The 21634-nt window shown below is 43.9% G+C and overlaps 1 protein-coding gene across 1 annotated transcript; it reads right to left on the bottom strand.

Annotated features, from left to right (window-relative positions):
* Window positions 1-10955: 10955 nt before the first annotated feature.
* Window positions 10956-11867, bottom strand: LOC142656712 (taste receptor type 2 member 113-like). The gene has a single exon (XM_075831640.1). It carries the CDS (start codon window positions 11865-11867, stop codon window positions 10956-10958), a length of 912 nt encoding a protein of 303 aa, XP_075687755.1.
* Between the last annotated feature and the right edge of the window lie 9767 nt (window positions 11868-21634).

Genomic DNA, 21634 nt, shown 5'->3' with positions numbered 1-21634 from the left:
TTGCCGGTCTGGTAGGCGTCATGACTGGGCCTAGTTCATCTGCGCCTTCAGCAGAGAGGCGGTTGACGGGGAGACAGCTGGGGGATCGTAGGACCACGATCCCTAAACTGTGCATCCGCGGCAGTCTGGGTGGACGCGACCGCCAGTGAGGCTGAGTCCTAATGCCGCTCCCAGGGTCCGGCGCAAGGTAAGGAGCCCCTCTAGGGACCGTGTAGGCCGGGGTCCTGGGCCCTCTCCTACAGGCCACATGCCCCAGTATAGCAGGAATCACACATCCCGGCCGGCTGGATCCAGCGGAGGCATGGGGTTCGCTCCCCTTGAGGCAGTGGACACTCCCTGGCATAGTTTTACCTGGATCTGTGGTGGGCTGGCCTGGTGATGTTCCGGACGGGCAGCCTGTCTGTTTATGTGATGGTGGTTCCAGGATTTCCCGCTGGGTACAGTCGGTGGTCATGCGGGGAAACGGTGGTGGGCGACTTCCGTTCCAGCTCGGTTGGAGGGTGGCGGGAGCTACCCACCAGGTAAGACTTCTGGATTTGTGATGAAAGATCTGGTAGACTCGGGAGAAGATGATGAGACCCATGATGGTCAACTGGATGATCCAGTTCTGCCGGCTGGTGGGATCACAGCTCCTGCACAGCCTTGTCTTTTCCTTACTTTATTCCTGCGATATTTAGGACTCCGGGCTTGGAGGTGGAGTCCCTGGGTGGGGCAGTTATGCAGTCTGGGGTTAGTAGTGTGGGGTATGACGACAGTGAAAGTGTTCACGAGCTATTGGGCAGTGTGCGGGAGTTGCTGACGCTCTATGAGTAAGTAGGTTTAGCAGATGGGCCGTCTTCGGTTACAGCATGGGCAGGATCTTTAGGGCTGGCTTTGCCATCCGGGGGGGAGCAGTCATGGTTTGTGAGACTGGAGTGGCTCTGTCTGTCCAGAGGGATAAAGACGCGGAGGTTGACTGGGGGATCGATTGAAGTCTGAGGTAAAAGAAAAGATCTGGAGGAACGAATAAGTTGAGATCTTTTCTCTTCTCCCCTTAGAAAAATTTTATTTGGATAAGCCTAAATGGGTGCAGAGTAAAAAGGAGGAGAAGAGAGGGTACCATTTTCCCTAAGTGGTTGCAAGTGTTGGCCATCTTGGCGAGTGTTATTGAAGAAAAAGCGCCTGACAATTGTTTGGGCCTTTTTTACTATATGGATGCCATAGCGGAGGCTTACAGGGTCTATGGGGTTATGACTTGGCTCAGGTACGATGAGCAATTTAGACAGTGTAAGGCGGTTCACCTGAGTATTCGGTGGGACCAGAAGGATATAGGTTTATGACTGAGGGTATTGGCCCTGGTGCATTTTGGCAGGAAGTCCTTTCCAGGGGGTGTCGGGGGGTACCAGCATGGGGCGGGGTACAGCTTGGAGGGAGTACGGGCGTTAAATCAGGTTTGTGTTGGCAGTGTAATGAAGGGCATTGTAAGTTTGGAGCGGGGTGTAAGTTCCATTCCTATTCCATTTATGGAGGTAAATCACACGGCTCATCTCAATGTTTTAAAAAGGGTAAGGGAAAAGGGGACAGCTCAAGGGGCCAAGGGGTTGACTCCGGTGAAGCTGGAAGAGATGCTACCCTATCTAAATAGGTTCCCTGATAGGACTAAGGCATTATTGTTGGAGTCAGGATTTTGGGTCAGTTTCCGTATTCCATCCCCACCACATACTGTTCCTTTTTCCCTACGTAACTTAAAGTTCGTCCACAATTACCCGTCAGTGGTGGTTGACAAGCTAGGGAAGTGGGTCTTGGTAGGGTGGCCTGCCCGTTCATTTCCCCCCCTTTGCCCGACCTGGTGGTTTCCCCCCTTGGCGTAGTTCCCAAAAAAGAGCCAAATAAATTTAGTCTTGTCCATCACTTGTCACATCCAAAAGGGGCATCGGTGAATGATAGGATTGATCGGATGCTTTGTTCGGTGGATTACACTTCCTTTGAAGCGGCGGTTGACTGGGTACGCTGTTATGCGAAGGGTGCGCCCATGGTGAAAACTGACGTGGAATCGGCGTTTTGCTTACTTCCAGTGCATCCTGAGAGTATAAGGCTGTTGGGTTGTTATTTTGTTATTGGGACGGGGCAAACTTTGCAGATAGATGCCTTCCGATGGGCTGCTCAATTTCATGTGCCTACTTTGAAGCCTTTAGTTCATTCCAGGAATGGGTGATAAGTGAGATGGCTGGTGTTGCCTCGCTCATTCATTATTTGGACGACTTCCTTTGCGTTGGTGCGACAGGGTCTCCGGTTTCAGCTAACATTTTATCAATGGTAGAATGGATGGCTAGACGATTCGGTCGGCTTCTACAGGAGAAGTTGGAGGATTTCAAGGTGTTGGTGGGCAAGATGTGCCATTTGTGGAAGGTTACGTTGCATGATCTGCGATCTCTCCAGAAGAAGCTCGGATTATGCCCATGTGAAGGTTTTTTTTGTAGGCGTTTAGTGAGATCGACGGAAGAAGTACTGGCTGCTCATCATTTTTTCTGCTTGCCACAAGAACACCGCGATGATTTGGCAGTGTGGTCTGCATTTCTTTGGCAATACAACGGTCGGTCGCTCATCATGGCTCCAGTCGTGGATAATTTTGACTGGAATTTATTCACGAATGCGTCACGGAGTGTGGGTTTTGGGGCCTATTGCGAGGGCCAGTGGTGTGCGGGTCAGTGGCCTCAGGCCTGAGTGTAGGAAGGTTTGGTGTGTAACCTTGCGGTACTAGAACTGTTTCCAATCGTAGTGGCAGTGACAATATGGGGGGAACAGTTTAGGGATAAGAAGATGCGTTTTCATTGCAGCAACATGGGGGTGGTGATGGCAACTAATAACGTATTGGCATCATCTCCTCCTGTTGTCCATTTGTTGCACCATCTAGTCCTACTATGCTTGTTGCTAAATGCTTGGGTTGCTGCTTTTCACTTCCCAGGGGTCAAAAACTCAATTGCTGATTCACTTTCTTGCTTGCAGTGGGATTGGTTCTGGCTGTTGGCCTCAGAACCGGAAGCTACAGGTCTCGTCTGTCCTCCTGACTTGTGGAATCTGGTCTATGAAGTGTGAATCAGCTGATCCGTTCTTCTTTAGCTCCGGGGACATGGATTGCTTACGAGGCAGCGTGGCGTGAATGGGTGGAATAGTTGAGTGTTTTGGACGGGGTGGATACGGATGGTGACATGTGTCGGCCGCGGGTGGCTCGGTCATGAAAGTTAATCATTTTGTGGCGGCCCTGGCTTTAGGTTGTAAATTACGAGGCCTGCTGGACGTCACAAAGGATTTTCTGGTTGGCCAGGCTCTCAGGGGGTAACAGAAGGGGCTGGTGTTGCCGGATAAGCGTCGCCCTGTGCTGTTTGCTTTATTGGAGCAGTTGGGTTTGGTAGTGGATTTTGTTTGTACTTCATGTTACGAGGCAGTTTTGTTTCAACTGGCCTTTTCATGTTTTTTTTTGGGCGCGCTTAGGATTGGGGAGTTAGTGTCCCACAGTGGATCGAGGGCAGGTGGTTTGATGGCTGAGGATGTGGTGTTGCTGTTTGAAAGAGTGGAATTCTGGATTCGGTGCTCCAAGACGGATCAGGTGGGGAGTGGTAGACGGGTGGTGTTGGGGGCGGTCCATGGTGCATTGATGTGTCCCATTCGCTCCCTTAGGACCTACCGTAGTGATAACAAAATTGTCTCTGGTATCCTATTGCGGCATGTCGATGGGGCGTTTTTGTCTCGTTATCAATTTACAGTTGTTTTTCGTAAATATTTAGATTATGTCGGACTCGACGATAAGGCTTTTGCTCCACATTCTTTCAGGATAGGACCCGTCATGGAGGCGGCCAGGTGGGGCTAGGGCCTTATGCAGTACGCCGCATTGGGAGGTGGGAATTGCAGCGTTTCCGTTCTTATGTTCGCCCCATCTCCTGCTCTAACTATGGGGTGTGAAATACCTTTTTTGTATGTGCTTTGCTACAACTTAGTGTTAGTTATTGTTTTTCACTGGGGAGATATGTTTTCTAATAATTCCGTTTTTTTTCATTCAGATTCTTCCCCTTATTTGGATATTTGGACACTCCTCTGTCCACTGGGGGGCTGTGCATGCTGATGTTCACCCGGATGGAAGGCGACTCGGTTTTCCAAGATCAGCGGCTATGTTGCACTGGCTTTGTTTCCGAGGCATGGTGTGGGGGAGGGTCTTTTCTGATTTTCACCGTTATGTGGTGTTAGACAGGGCACTGGATGTCCTTGTTTTGCATGTTGGGGGGAATGACCTTGGTGTCAGGCCTTTCTGCGAGCTGATCAGTGACATCCGGTTTGATTTACTTAGGCCTCATGCACACGAATGTAAAAACGACCATAATTACGGGCCCATAGACTTCTATTGGCCACGGGTACCTTCCTGTATGCTTAAGGGAAGGTGCCCGTGCCGTTGAAAAATATGGAACATGTCCTATTTCAGGCCATAATAACGGCATGGGCAGGCCCATAGAAATCTATGGGATTCCCGTAATTATGGGTGGCTACGTGTGTGCACGCGTAATTACGGGATTGTTGCTAGGCGACGACGTCAGGGGATAGTCACTGTCCAGGGTGCTGAAAGAGTTAACTGATCGGCAGTAACTCTTTCAGCACCTGGGACAGTGACAACCGCTGGAGTTAATAGTATTAAAAGTTAACTTACCCAGAACTCCCTGCTTCTTCCTCCAGTCCGGCCTCCCGGGATGATGTTTCATCCCATGTGACGGCTGCAGCCAATCACAGGCCAATCACAGGCTGCAGCGGTCACATGGACTGCCGCGTCATCCAGGGAGGTCAGACTGGATATCAAAAGAGGGACGCGTCACCAAGGCAACGGTACGTATGAACTTCTTTTACTTTCAATCGCTGCGGAAACTCTGCCCGAAAGGGCTGCCCCTCTCTTTCCAGCACTGATAGAGAGAAGGGGCTGCCGATTAGTGCAGAGAAAACGGGTCCGTAAATACGGGTGGAATACTGGCGACACCCGACCCGTATTTACTGGCATTGGTGGAATACGGGTTGAATATGTGTGACAAAGGACCCGTATTTACGCCAGTATTTACGTGAGGAAAAAAATAAGTTAGTGTACATGAGGCCTACGTCTGTGGTCGCTTTTTCTGTGATTGTGGTGTGGTCGGAAATTGTTCCTCGTTGGACGTGGAGGGCTGTTGGGTCTGTTGTTGGGATTAATAGGACTCGGGTGAAGGTGAATCAGGCTGTGTCATTGTGGGTTTGCGTGAAATGTTTATGTGTTCTCTAATGAAATTTGTATTTCTTGGTCATTATTATTGACTTGTTGTTGTTTATCAGTAAAATGACTGCTGTGGCCAATTCATTCATTAACTTTAAGTCTCCGCGTCTTGAAGGGATGGGGAGATTAAACAGGGAAAATGGGATTGGTTTAGAATTGTTACAGTGGTAAGAAATTGGTGCCACAGAACTGAACTCTATAATCCGTGGTCACGTGGACAGCTGATAAATAATGATTATGGGAAATCCCCTTTAACCTTCATTATCTTAACTGGGTGAAATATAATTCTGCATTTGGACGTGAACTGCAGATCAGCAAAACTTCCACAGGTCACTCTTCTCAGTCCATAATCGTTGTTGTTGTAACATGATCCTTATCTTATGCTCTTCATCTTATCACAATGGATGGAACAAAGTGTCAACCAAAGTCACCGCTGTGGTCGTCCAGTGAGCGATACTTGGACTTCTCGAGGAATTGACGCCTCTGCCAGATTCTATTCCATTCCTATTATGTCTAAAAGTCAACAGACGCAGGGTCGTAGCCCGTCGGTGATGTCTAGTAACCTCAATGTGAGAATTCTGGCCGGTGAGGGCTACAGCAGAACGACACTAGAACTGGAACTCATCTAATGTGAACTAGTCCCCAGATTCTCATGACTGGATTATATTTACTCCTCCCAGACAACAGACATTATAGAGTATATAAGAGAAACAGTCAAAACACATTGAACCGAGACAAAAGTTAGACCAAAATGTGGAAAATAATCTTTACTAATGTATCTTACTTTATTTTACACTTTTATGTCACTATTTGCCTGACATTTAGGATAGATTGTTGCGCCACCTGCGGCCTTTGGCTGCTTACCCTGTGGCCCCTATGTTATCTGTGCGGTGTACAGTATACAGCTGTGTGTTCAGTCTCTGCTGTCCGGCGTACATACTGCCCTGTGACGCTCATACACGGCCATTCATATCTCAGAGCAATGTATGTGCACGAGGCAGCAGATCATGTGGTAATAAAAGTATGAAATGTAATAATGCCGACATATTCCTTATAACGTAGAGTACGCGCTGTCCGCAGGGGCCAGTTATTTCCATTATTATACTTTACACCTCCTTACACTTACTGTCAGCTCTTTCCATGCACACTTCAGCTTTTGGTTACCAAGGACAATAAGTCCGGACTGAACCGGTGTGAAAGAGAACATGATGATAAGGGACACCCAAAATCCTAGGCTCTTCTCAACAAAAACAGGCAAATAAAAGAGCAACATCACTGCATAGAACATAGTAAAAAGGATCAATAACCGCAACATCCTGGAGATGGCACTTTTGTAGGTCCCTAGCCCCACGTTGCCTGAAGGTCCCATGTTCTTCTCCATCTTGTGTCTGTGCTGCTTAAGAACCACGGCTGTAGTTATAGTGGAGACCACAACAGTGAGTAAAGGCACAAAAGTCACAACTATGACGATATATATGAATCTGCACCTGTGGTCACTGTCCAGCATTGCCCCATATGAGGAGACTGAAGCGTTACTTGATGTTGGTTGGGGGACAATCAGAAAAAAAACAGTAAAAAACCCCAGAAAGGACACAATTTCTGCCACCAATATTACCCAGGAAACAACGGAGCTGATATTTGCCTTCACCCAAACAAAACACCTGGACTTAACATTGACAATCTTGATGAAGTAGAAGAAGCTGAGACTGGCACTAAGCCAGGAGCACGAGCTAATGCCGTACATGATGAACGAGTACAATATGTATTTAGCAGAGGTTGTTTTTGGGGTCAAGAACAAACCACTGAAGACGCTGGCAGATGTGATGATGGAATAACAGACATTCGAAATGCCCAAAGCAATCCGGATCTTATTTCCAGTCCTCATGTTTTTCTTCTTATGGAAATCTAGAAGAATGATAATTATGACATAGACGCTGCCCAGAACACCAGCACTTGTCTCAAGTATTAATACTGGGATACACACAAGAGTCATCAGTCCACTGGGGTCCATGCCCTGGAGAAGATGCGTCTCTTCTGGTCTTCAGACCTTCCACGTCACTCTTTTGTTGGATAGAATTTGTGTTTTGTTTTTCTTTTCCGCTTCCTATAAATCTATTAGAATGAATGTTGTCTGGTAGAGAGCCTCATGTCAGGTGTGTGCCGCACAGCCCCTCAGTGGACGATTAGAGACGTTGTCACTTCTCCATCCAACTGCACAAAGAATTATTGCTCTTTCTAAGCAGTAAGACCTTGGTTATATGGAAAGTCCGGATATATTGAATTACTTTAGAATTTGCATGACTAGTAAGTAATGAGCCGGGATCTCGTTACCAGTATTTTAGAAGATCGGACCCCCCTGTTAATTTTCTAGTCTTATCTTATCAGTACAATTTAGAGAATTTACCAAAATTTGTTTTGGGTCTGACTCGATTCAGTCCGAATAGATTTTCCACAAATGGCAACTCCCCTGATTGCCTTAAAAAGCTGTGACGTCTTCTCTGGTGACTTCTAGGACTGTAGCCAAAGTCTTTCAAGATCGTTAACGCCAAGAAGCATTAGTAATGTCAAAGGGACAGCAACATATATAGGTAAATTGTTGGTAGCCAGATGATAGAGGGAGAGATAACTCCAGTGCATTTAGGGTAGGCAACTGCACGGCATGATGGGAAAGCCCAGCCGAGGTCTAAAACTTTTTTAATCTGCAAAGTGGTGGGAAGCACTCACCATCGGCCACAATTTTGCCAGGAAATGTGCGCCGCAAACCCCAAAACTTTTTGTAAATTTGGACTGAATTTAATTTGTGTAGAATGAATTTGTTCATCTCTACTAATTAGCCAAAAATACAAAGGGCTCCAATAATCAATGTATCTGTGCGGTTTTTACGCATTTTACGCCAAAATAGTGTGTAATCTGCTCTATGATATATTTATTAACCATTTGCGCCCAAATTTGGAGAAATTTGCGCCATGCCCGTCAGTTTGTAAAAGTTGAGTGACGAGTGGGCGTGGCTTACTTTTCAGCCAGGATTGAGAGACATTTATGAAATGCCAACAGAACGTAGAAAAAGTGGAACAACGGCAGCCAGTGTTAAAGAGGACCTGCCGCCTCTCCTGACATGTCTGCTCTTCTAAATATTTGTACTATAGACGAAATAACAATTCTGGATAGATTTTCCTTGGAACGCTGCATTGTGATGTTCTTCTGTTATTCCTCCTAGAAATGTATGAAGAAATTGACAGCAGGGTGTTACCATTCCTCTTGTCACAGGGGCGTGTCCCTACCGTCTCATTCTGTCAGCACTGATTGGACATTGTCAGACTGTGTAGGGACACACCCCCAACTGGTAACACCCAATTGTAAATTGATTTATGAATTTCTATGAGGAATGACAGAGGAACAACACAATGTAGGGTTCTAAGAAAAGATGCTTCAGAATTGTTATTTCATGGGGGATACAATTATTTACTACAACAGACATGTCAGGAAAGAGGACAGATACTCTTTAGGCCTTATTCACACGGCCCTATATAATTTAATGTGGCCGTTCACACGGCCGTTGTTTCAACGGAGTGTGTGAAGGGTCCGTGAGAAAATTGGAAATGCCCTATTTTTCACACTTCACGCATCCCTCCATAGACTCTAATCTATGGGGGCTGTGTGATATCGCATCTCGCAGTGCAGAGCACGGATGCACCTCGGACATGAAAAATGGCCGTTTTTCACGTCCGAGATGCACAACGCCCGTGTGAATCTAGCCTTAATGGCAGTGATATATGTTGTGACCAATTTATCAAAGAGGGCAGATAGCGTCATAAATTTGTAACATTATGTCCATAAAGTAGTCTAGCTGTGACTTAGACATTGGCTGAAATTACGCAATTTCTTATAAATATCAGCCAAAGTGTCTAAAATTGTATAATATGAAATAGTAATGATTAAATAATCTATAATGGGGTTCTTCGGACAATCTGTACTTGTTAGAGGACTTCCTTGACAATAAGTTGATCACACAGAGTCCTCCTGCTGGGACCCCCAGCGATCACCTCTAATGTGTGGAGAAACCTGGCAGGAACTGTTCAGTTTTGCTGCAGTGCCACCACAGGGGATATGAAGCATTACATAGTGTCCATTCATATCAATGCATTGTGTGTAACACAAGACAGGACAGGTCCTCCAGAGACGCTCTATGTAACCGCTCTCCACTCCGACCAAGAGATGAGGATCCAGAACAGAAGACCGCTTCTAGACTATTCTACAGAGAGGCTCGTGGTACAAGTAGGAAAGGCTGAGGATCGATCCCCGACCTCAGAGATTGGATCTTGGTGATATATTTAGGGCTGGGGATGGAACCAGCAGAGGACTTCTTTATCAAGATAATCTGCCACGCGATACAAGGGACAGGGACATATAATGTATAGAAAGTCCTTTGAGGCAGGGACAGGGCCATATTGTTCTATTGGATGTGTTAGTTGCTGGACGTGAGCTCCGCACTTTGGTCATGATATTTGTATGTTTCTTGAGTTTCTTAGTTAGGTGGACTGGTGATCTGGTTGGTGGTTGATCTTTGATAAACTCAGAACTACAGATTTTCAGCCGCAGGATTCCCATTCATGACATACAGTATTGGTATTTCCCTATTAAGTACAAGGTCCAGCGGCTGGAAGAGTTCATTAGATGCTGTACATAGATGGTGATCTGGACTGAGGTCATAACCTGATCATTTCTCACCTCATCTCCTACTATGATCCCGCTATCATGTTGACTACTTACCAGTTTAGAATTATTGTTCTGTGACATACAATTCTGCTGACACTCCTGTTCTATAGAGAGTTGCAATGTATGAATGTTGGCCGTGCCGTGTGCTGACAAATCATTGCATTTCATGGAATATAAGATGCGTAGCCAGGACTTCTTCACGTGTGGCGTGCCATAAATGATGGATCCAGACTGAGCTGGAGTGAAGGAGAATATGAGTATAGTCATCACCCAATAAGAATCAGAGAATAGAGAAACGTGGCCACAAGACATAAACCTTAATACACCACCAACACTGATCCCCCTCACATCTAGAAAATGGGAATCAGTTTTGGGCTTCACAGTCTTATGTGTGGAGGAAACGCAATTCAAGCATCAATAAAGGGAAATATTCTTTACAGTAAGAGCAGTCAAACTATGGAATCCCTGACCATAATAGGTAGTAATGGCAGATACAATGACAGCATTCAAAAAAGGGCGAGATGCTTATCTAATGATAAATGGCGCAGAGGGTTATAATTAATATATCAACGAATGACACATAATCCACCAAGGAAATTCTGCAACTACCGGAGGCAACAGTCACCCAGGGGATGGATCTTCCTCTGGGTGAAGCAGCTCAGTCTGAGACGTGCAGGACGAGTGTCTATTTTCCCATCTTAGTAACTATACACCGAGGCAATGACTTTCCTTAATGACTTTAATTAATTGAATAATTAGTTATAATAAGAAGCAGTTGTGATTGACATATTCTGGAACCTTCTAACTACAGGAATATTTAATTTTATGGAAGACATTTGTGGCATAGCTCTACCTTCTGATCCTCCTACTATATGAGTACCAAGGAGTTCATGCAGCTTCTCAGTGTTTGTCATATAAGAAACTGAAGCTACTCGGTTTGACTGTAGAACAATCCTCAAGATGGAAAACCAAGTCTTCAAATGCATGAAAGCCAAGTAGACATCCGGAGCAGGCTCTTCCACAGCTTGGGGTTGCCATGAATCAAGACCACCGCCTGCACTGGGCTGAATGAGAACATAACGATCAGATAGATCCAGTTCTCCAGGGAAAGAATGGAATAGTTTGAGAAGAAACGAATAAACAAAACAATGTAAAATGTGGAATACAAGCAGAGGAGAGCCAGCATGGTCTTCACGGCGCGGTGATGAGCGGCCAGGCCGGTGTGACCAGATGTCTCCAGACGTCTTCCCATTTTACGGAGATGAAGGATGAGAGAGGCGGCAGTGGACACTGCGGTGACCATCACAATCAGGAAAGGCACAACATTCACCATGTAGATGATATTCAAATACTTTGATATTTCTTCGGTCATTCCGGCTGAGTCGTTGACATTTGAGACGTTGTGATTGTGTTCTTGAGGAGGAATAAATATCAGAACATTTACTAAACTTCCACACAAAGAGATCATTTCCACCCCAAGGATCAGCCATGGCACAACGGTCTTGATATTCAACTTGAGCTGAACAAGAAGATGAGACTTGATATGAAGAATTTTAATGAAATAGAAGAAGCAGAGGCAGGCGGTCAACCAAGAGCAAGAAGAAATGCTGTACATGGTAAAGACAAACATAATGCACAATATATAGACAGGGCTAGTGGTCGGGGACAACAGGATTCCAAGCAGAAGGTTTGTAGATGTCATGATTGTGTAACACAGGCCGGACACACACAGAGCGGCGAGGATCTTATTCCTGGGGCTGACAGAACAATATTGGAGAAAATCCAAAAAAATGTGAATTAAAATGAAGATGTTGAAGGATATTCCAGCAAACGTCTGAAGACCAACAAGCCCAACGAGACATATGACGGTCCCAACCCCCAGATCCATAGCTCCCTCTCTAACAACCAGTTTACCTTCCAATGATGAGGAGAAGTCCCTATGGTGGGCACTGGGGTCGCTTGTGCCCGATTTGTTGGGCGTTTCAGTAAATAAAGCATTCTCAGCTGCATCTAGTGACACGTTTGGATAAATGCAAATCTATTCTGCAGCATCTCCATCCATCAGTCGTGTTATTTCAGCTTCCAGGACCTGATTCTGCTGACTATGAGAGCTCTGGGCCTTTCTATTCACGTACATGAAGAGCTCCCTGAGAAGTTTATGTAGTTACCCAAACTTGGTTCATGTGGACGAAGTGGACGGTTAATATGGTTCTCAATGTGTAGACAGTAGGATGAGGTAGAGACAGAACAAGGCTGAGATTAGAGTCACGTTGACTGTGTTTTGTGTGGGTACATTGTATGTTCTGTGTTCTTCATTCTGCGATGGTACGGGTACAACATAATCGAATATGATCCCATTGTCATGATGACAACAGATCTTATATTCTTGGCAAATGCCAGTAAAGTTTATTAGTAAATGTCTCTATGATGCTCGTAAACTGTAGGTACATTAGCATGGCAGGGGGCACACCACCTAAATAATAATCAAGGTACTTGAGAAATTCTCTAGATGGCAGAATGTTTCGTCCAGTTCCTATGCAGATTTATGTGTCTCCATAGTTACAGACTACAAACAAACTCTGTGTCATGCGTCACTCCACTCCCTCTGCCCTATGTCCTCCTATTTGTAGGTTATGAAGACGAGGGAGCAGAAGGAGGGACACGTGACTACAGAGCAGTCTACACGGGGTCTTTCTTTAAGTGTGCTATAGGGAGGGCTTGGCCAGTGCTGGGGATAAAGAATAAAACACAAGCCCTGGTCAAATCCCAAACCATGGTGAGGTCTCTTGTGTCTCAGTCATCACTACCGCCGGTGATCTGAGTCTGGTCTATGTTTGGATATATGCAAAATGAAGTGATATCTTGTTCCCTCCAAGGAAGACTTCAATGTAAATGAGTTTCTACGCAGAGCTGGACGTGTGATCAGTGTGTGGGGGAAGGTTGTGTGATCAGTGTGTGGGGGAAGGTTGTGTGATCAGTGTGTGGGGGAAGGTTGTGTGATCAGTGTGTGGGGGAAGGTTGTGTGATCAGTGTGTGGGGGAAGGTTGTGTGATCAGTGTGTGGGGGAAGGTTGTGTGATCAGTGTGTGGGGGAAGGTTGTGTGATCAGTGTGTGGGGGAAGGTTGTGTGATCAGTGTGTGGGGGAAGGTTGTGTGATCAGTGTGTGGGGGAAGGTTGTGTGATCAGTGTGTGGGGGAAGGTTGTGTGATCAGTGTGTGGGGGAAGGTTGTGTGATCAGTGCGTGGGGGAAGGTTGTGTGATCAGTGCGTGGGGGAAGGTTGTGTGATCAGTGTGTGGGGGAAGGTTGTGTGATCAGTGTGTGGGGGAAGGTTGTGTGATCAGTGCGTGGGGGAAGGTTGTGTGATCAGTGTGTGGGGGAAGGTTGTGTGATCAGTGTGTGGGGGAAGGTTGTGTGATCAGTGTGTGGGGGAAGGTTGTGTGATCTGTGTGTGGGGGAAGGTTGTGTGATCAGTGTGTGGGGGAAGGTTGTGTGATCAGTGTGTGGGGGAAGGTTGTGTGATCAGTGTGTGGGGGAAGGTTGTGTGATCAGTGTGTGGGGGAAGGTTGTGTGATCAGTGTGTGGGGGAAGGTTGTGTGATCAGTGTGTTGGGGAAGGTTGTGTGATCAGTGTGTGGGGGAAGGTTGTGTGATCAGTGTGTGGGGGAAGGTTGTGTGATCAGTGTGTTGGGGAAGGTTGTGTGATCAGTGTGTGGGGGAAGGTTGTGTGATCAGTGTGTGGGGGAAGGTTGTGTGATCCTCGTAAGCTGGAACGCCTTAACAACATATCAATGTATAAAAAGTCACCGAAACATAAGAAGAACTTCTTCAAAATGTCCCCAGGAAGATAAAACTGTCACCAAATACCAACGTCTAATGATGACATGAGAAGTGATGATGGACTACAACTCCCAACTTCTCCCTCTGTCCTGTATAATAATAATAATAATAATAATAATAATAATAATAATAATCTTTATAGCGCCAACATATTACGCAGCACTTTACAATTCAAACCTGAGGAGTGAGGACGCTAATCACAAGAGCTTACAATCTATGAGGAGAGGAGTGAGGACGCTAATCACAAGAGCTTACAATCTATGAGGAGGAGAGGAGTGAGGACGCTGATCACAAGAGCTTACAATCTATGAGGAGAAGAGGAGGGAGGACGCTGATCACAAGAGCTTACAATCTATGAGGAGGAGAGGAGTGAGGACGCTGATCACAAGAGCTTACAATCTATGAGGAGAGGAGGAGTGAGGACGCTGATCACAAGAGCTTACAATCTATGAGGAGGAGAGGAGTGAGGACGCTGATCACAAGAGCTTACAATCTATGAGGAGAAGAGGAGGGAGGACGCTGATCACAAGAGCTTACAATCTATGAGGAGAGGAGGAGTGAGGACGCTAATCACAAGAGCTTACAATCTATGAGGAGGAGAGGAGTGAGGACGCTGATCACAAGAGCTTACAATCTATGAGGAGAAGAGGAGGGAGGACGCTGATCACAAGAGCTTACAATCTATGAGGAGAGGAGGAGTGAGGACGCTAATCACAAGAGCTTACAATCTATGAGGAGGAGAGGAGTGAGGACGCTGATCACAAGAGCTTACAATCTATGAGGAGGAGAGGAGTGAGGACGCTGATCACAAGAGCTTACAATCTATGAGGAGAGGAGTGAGGACGCTGATCACAAGAGCTTACAATCTATGAGGAGAGGAGTGAGGACGCTGATCACAAGAGCTTACAATCTATGAGGAGAAGAGGAGTGAGGACACTGATCACAAGAGCTTACAATCTATGAGGAGGAGAGGAGTGAGGACGCTGATCACAAGAGCGTACAATCTATGAGGAGGAGAGGAGGGAGGACGCTGATCACAAGAGCTTACAATCTATGAGGAGAGGAGTGAGGACACTGATCACAAGAGCTTACAATCTATGAGGAGAGGAGGAGTGAGGACGCTGATCACAAGAGCTTACAATCTATGAGGAGGAGAGGAGTGAGGACGCTGATCACAAGAGCTTACAATCTATGAGGAAATAAAGGAGACACAACGTGTAACAGTGTTTGTTCTGTACAATGGTCCGGCCATTTTTATACACACGGGGTGGTGACATAAAGCTGCAGGAGCCGGTCACCCGTCAGTCTCCGTGTATGACGGACATGAAATGCATTATAACTGTAGAGTGCAGGACATGACCTGTACACAATCCAACTCTAGCACCTCCATCTAATGCAGAAAAGGGTGTCCCTGACATATATACTGACCTGACATATATAGTGACCTGACATATATACTGACCTGACATATATACTGACCTGACATATATAGTGACCTGACATATATACTGACCTGGCATATATAGTGACCTGACATATATACTGACCTGACATATATAGTGACCTGACATATATACTGACCTGACATATATACTGACCTGACATATATACCGACCTGACATATATAGTGACCTGACATATATACTGACCTGCCATATATAGTGACCTGACATATATACTGACCTGACATATATACTGACCTGACATATATAGTGACCTGACATATATACTGACCTGCCATATATACTGACCTGACATATATAGTGACCTGACATATATACTGACCTGCCATATATAGTGACCTGACATATATACTGACCTGACATATATAGTGACCTGACATATATACTGACCTGACATATATACTGACCTGACATATATAGTGACCTGACATATATACTGACCTGACATATATAGTGACCTGACATATATAGTGACCTGACATATATAGTGACCTGACATATATACTGACCTGACATATATACTGACCTGACATATATAGTGACCTGACATATATACTGACCTGACATATATACTGACCTGACATATATAGTGACCTGACATATATACTGACCTGACATATATAGTGACCTGACATATATGCTGACCTGACATATATACTGACCTGACATATATAGTGACCTGACATATATAGTGACCTGACATATAAACTGACCTGACATATATAGTGACCTGACATATATAGTGACCTGATATATATACTGACCTGACATATATACTGACCTGACATATACAGTGACCTGACATATATACTGACCTGACATATATACTGACCTGACATATATAGTGACCTGACATATATACTGACCTGACATATATACTGACCTGACATATATAGTGACCTGACATATATGCTGACCTGACATATATACTGACCTGACATATATAGTGACCTGACATATATAGTGACCTGACATATATAGTGACCTGACATATAAACTGACCTGACATATATAGTGACCTGACATATATAGTGACCTGATATATATACTGACCTGACATATATACTGACCTGACATATATAGTGACCTGACATATATAGTGACCTGACATATATAGTGACCTGACATATATACTGACCTGACATATATACTGACCTGACATATATAGTGACCTGACATATATACTGGCCTGACATATATACTGACCTGACATATTTAATGACCTGACAAATATACTGACCTGACATATATATACTGACCTGACATATATATACTGACCTGGCATATATACTGACCTGACAAATATACTGTCCTGGCATATTTACTGACCTGACAAATATACTGACCTGACAAATATACTAACCTGATATATATACTGTCCTGGCATATTTACTGACCTGACAAATATACTGACCTGACAAATATACTAACCTGACATATATACTGACCTGACATATATATTGACCTGACATATATACTGACCTGACATATTTACTGAGCTGACAAATATACTGACCTGACAAATATACTCACCTGACATATTTACTGACCTGACAAATATATTGACCTGACATATTTACTGACCTGACAAATATATTGACCTGACATATTTACTGATCTGACATATATAATGATCTGTCCTATATACTGACCTGACATATTTATTACCCTAACATATATACTGACCTGACATATATACTGACCTGACATATATACTGACGTGTCATATATACTGACCTGATATATACACTGTCCTGACATTTATACTGATCTGACATATATACTGACCTGACATATATACTGACCTGACATATATATTGACCTGACATATATACTGACCTGTCATATATACTGACCTGATATATACACTGACCGGACATTTATACTGACCTGATATATATACTGACCTGACATATTTACTGACCTGACATATTTACTGACCTGACATATTTACCGACCTGACAAATATACTGACCTAACATATTTACTGATCTGACATATATACTGACCTGATGTATTTACTGGACTGACATATTTAATGACCTGACATATTTATTTTTTGGTTGGTCATCAATAAGTCCTGATGTAGAACCTACAAGTGAAGTCCATTGGTGTCCAGTATATTGTCCCATATAAGCTGTGATGTATGAGCATAGTTTCAGTATCCACTGGATGGGATGTGATAATGCATGCGAGTCCTAGATCTTCTGGACAGTGGCGGATTATCATTAGGGCGTTTCGGGCGGTCGCCCGGGGCCCAAGACTGCCAGGGGGCCCAAGGAGCCTATGACCGCCCGAACCCCCTCATGCCCAGTGGCGTCGCTAGCACCGGAGGGAGCCCCGGTGCCAGGACCGCACCTGTCAGGCGAGGGGAGCTTTGCTTCTACTTAGCAGCCGTGGTCTGTGCTGCTTTAGAAGCTCCCCCTCCAGCCCCCCTTCCCTGCTCTAAACATCTCTGCTGCTAGCTGTCGGGACATGGGGGAGGGGAGACTGTCGGCGGGCTCTGTGCTGTGAGCAGGAGAAGAGCTGCAGTGAAGACATAAAAGGTAAGTGCATGTGTGTTTAATATCCATATTCATGTGTGTTTAATGTCCATATTCATGTATGTTTAATGTCCATATTCATGTATGTTTAATGTCCATATTCATGTATGTTTAATGTCCATATTCATGTATGTTTAATGTCCATATTCATGTATGTTTAATGTCCATATTCATGTGTTTACAAGGTGTACTTTGTGTATAATGTGCATACTCGTGTATAATGTGCCTACTTAGTGTATAATGTGCATACTCGTGTGTACTTTGTGTACTATGCATACTTTGTGTATAATGTGCCTACTTTGTGTACTGTGCGTGCTTTGTGCATAATGTGCGTACTTTGTACTGTGCGTACTTTGTGCATAATGTGCGTACTTTGTGCATAATGTGCGTACTTTGTGCATAATGTGCGTACTTTGTGCATAATGTGCGTACTTTGTGCATAATGTGCCTACTTTGTGCATAATGTGCGTACTTTGTGCATAATGTGCGTACTTTGTGCATAATGTGCGTACTTTGTGCATAATGTGCCTACTTTGTGCATAATGTGCGTACTTTGTGCATAATGTGGTACTTTGTGTACTGTGCATACTTTGTGCATACTTTGTGCATAATGTGCGTACTTTGTGCATAATGTGCGTACTTTGTGCATAATGTGCGTACTTTGTGCATAATGTGCCTACTTTGTGCATAATGTGCGTACTTTGTGTACTTTGTGCATAATGTGGGTACTTTGTGCATAATGTGCGTACTTTGTGTACTTTGTGCATAATGTGCGTACTTTGTGCATAATGTGGTACTTTGTGTACTGTGCATACTTTGTGCATAATGTGCGTACTTTGTGTACTTTGTGCATAATGTGCGTACTTTGTGCATAATGTGCCTACTTTGTGCATAATGTGCGTACTTTGTGTACTTTGTGCATAATGTGCGTACTTTGTGCATAATGTGCATACTTTGTGTACTTTGTGCATAATGTGCGTACTTTGTGCATAATGTCCTTACTTTGTGCATAATGTGCGTACTTTGTGCATAATATGGTACTTTGTGTACTGTGCGTACTTTGTGCATAATGTGCCTACTTTGTGTACTTTGTGCATAATGTGGTACTTTGTGTACTTTGTGCATAATGTGCCTACTTTGTGTACTTTGTGCATAATGTGCGTACTTTGTGCATAATGTGCATAATGTGCGTACTTTGTGCATAATGTGCGTACTTTGTGCATAATTTGCGTACTTTGTGCATAATGTGGTACTTTGTGTACTGTGCGTACTTTGTGCATAATGTGCCTACTTTGTGTACTTTGTGCATAATGTGGTACTTTGTGTACTGTGCGTACTTTGTGCATAATGTGCATAATGTGCGTACTTTGTGCATAATGTGCCTACTTTGTGTACTGTGTGTACTTTGTGCATAATGTGCGTACTTTGTGCATAATGTGCGTACTTTGTGCATAATGTGCGTACTGTGTGTACTTTGTGCATAATGTGCCTACTTTGTGCATAATGTGCGTACTGTGTGTACTTTGTGCATAATGTGCCTACTTTGTGTACTAGTGTTTAGGTAGTGTTAGCAATAGTTACGGCGCGGCAGGGTGGTGGTGGAGAAGGGGGGCCCAAGTTTGGGTAACAGCCCAGGGCCCATGGTCTTCTTAATCCGCCACTGCTTCTGGAGAGAACAGAGGTCCCTGGCATATGTGCTATATGCAGCTGGAGTGCACTGTATTGTTACTGAGTAATTCTTGATAGATGACATTTCTGGATATGCAGTTTATTATACAGAAATCTCCTGGTCACTACAAAAACTACACTCCAGTCTTGTCAGAGAGCAGAGCGGAGGAGAGAACCAGGGTATCGTGTGTAATAAGAAGATGCAGGTAGTAAGTCATGTTTTTATTAGTAATATAATGCTTAGAAAATGAGTTTTGCTTTATATTTTGAAATGTTAAGGAGCAGGAAAACCCCCAAATTGTGACCCAGTGATAAAACTATGCTGGATAGACTCACTGACAGAGGCAAGCATTGTATATGTGACTACTTCTAATATTCTGAGCTCTCCTTACATGCGGAACATGAGAAGAATATCTGGAGAATGATTATTATTTCTGAGATTACTGTTCAGTGGAATGACACAAATGTGGTGTGCAATTAATTCACTTCATTTCCTCTCTCAATAATCAGACACTTTTAGAAATTGGAAAGTGCAAATTTGTTACCAATGGTGTTTATTTAAATAAAACATTGGAATTGACATAAATATAATCTTAAATAATTATCTGGAGATTAACCCTTACAAAGAACATAACATTTGCTTCTAAACGTTTTGAAGATTGGATTACCAGAGATTATGAATCAAGATTGAGATAAATGGAAATAAAATCATGATTTTTATGTAAGATGTGAAGTGTCTCCTGAGAAAAACATTCTAAGAAATAAGTTCCATGGTCACCAGGAAACTCATGTGGATAATGCCTCGGCAGGTGGACACGTTCATGCTGCCAGCAGACGCCATGTTCTTCCTCTTACTATGTAATGTAAGGGAGATGATAGTGGATGCGGTTCTAGGAATTATGATGAATAACAGCTCAGAATTATCTAAAAACCGAATATCCTTCATTGTTGACTTCATGTTCTTCATTCTAACCCAAGTGCAGATCTGAGAGCTGAGGTTTGTGATCTTCACAAAGTAGAAGAAGCAGAGGGTAGAAGAGATCCACGTGGTCAAACAGCTGCTACACTAAATTATGTGAATTGTATATTCATCCAAGGATAACCTATAAATGTTATGGCGTTACAAGTTAAGGTGCAGGAGAGGAACAAGCTAAAGACGGCCAAAGCCACGAGAACTTTACTGCTGACGCTCAACGCTTGTCCATTACTCTGCCTGGAGCTGATGATCGTTGCTCAATATCCCCAATGGTCTCAAGGAGAGGATAAGAAAACAAATTCTGCTTTCTTGTCTAGGGAAAGACATTTCCAAATACTCCTGAGAAGAGAGGATGACGATGATGTGAAATGAAGACTGGGCTTACTGCTCTCCTGGCCAGCTGCACTAGACTTTGTATAAATGTGGAGACCTGATATAATCTGATATCATTGCCCTCCCCTCAAAACTGCTCAATCATCGCCGTCGCCTGGAGATGTTCTTATGTTGTGATTTATGTAAAACGTGAAACTATAAAGTTACCTCCAGCAGAGGCGTCGGTGACATCGAGGTTCTATAAAGACCAGACATTGAATCTGTTCTCGAGCCTCGTGTTATGTCACACCCGTTACCTTCATCAATACCCGGAAAACATATTAGAAAAGACAACAAACATTCACACTGACAAATTGTTATATTCAGGTTTAAAGAAATGTATTTGACACTATCAATATTTGTATCATTGTTTCCAGTAGATGTGTCAAAGAATAGATTTCATATTTATTCATTTTTAATGATTTTCTATGTTTAAAAAAAGGAAAGTTCGTCTTCAAGTGTACTTCAATTTTTTCTTCCTTTTTTTTTCCTTATATTTCTCCGATATTCGCTGAGTTTCATGGTTAGTGGGGTGACAACTCATTGACAAATAAGAGTTTATTAATGGATATTCTGTGGCCCCATATTGGTTCCATTTCTGAATTATAACCTATAAGTATATTTGGGTCCAGAGATATAACAGTTGAGGTAGAGACCAAATCAATGAGATATCAACCACATTGTACGGTATTGAGGAAAGTGGAACTCGATTTAACCCTTAAAGTCCCCAGTGATGAAGACATTAACCATTGCAGTCTCCTCCTTCTCCAGGGGATGTCACATTGCAGTGGAAGAT

This window comes from Rhinoderma darwinii, chromosome 6 (assembly GCF_050947455.1).
Source record: "Rhinoderma darwinii isolate aRhiDar2 chromosome 6, aRhiDar2.hap1, whole genome shotgun sequence".
Lineage (NCBI taxonomy): Eukaryota > Metazoa > Chordata > Amphibia > Anura > Rhinodermatidae > Rhinoderma > Rhinoderma darwinii.
The sequence above is the reverse complement of the archived record's forward strand: the minus strand, read 5'-3'. Positions and strand labels throughout refer to the sequence as shown.

Excerpts from the sequence above, each read along its gene's own strand:
- LOC142656712 (XM_075831640.1), bottom strand. The coding sequence starts at position 11,867 with ATGGATCTGGGGGTTGGGACCGTCATATGTCTCGTTGGGCTTGTTGGT.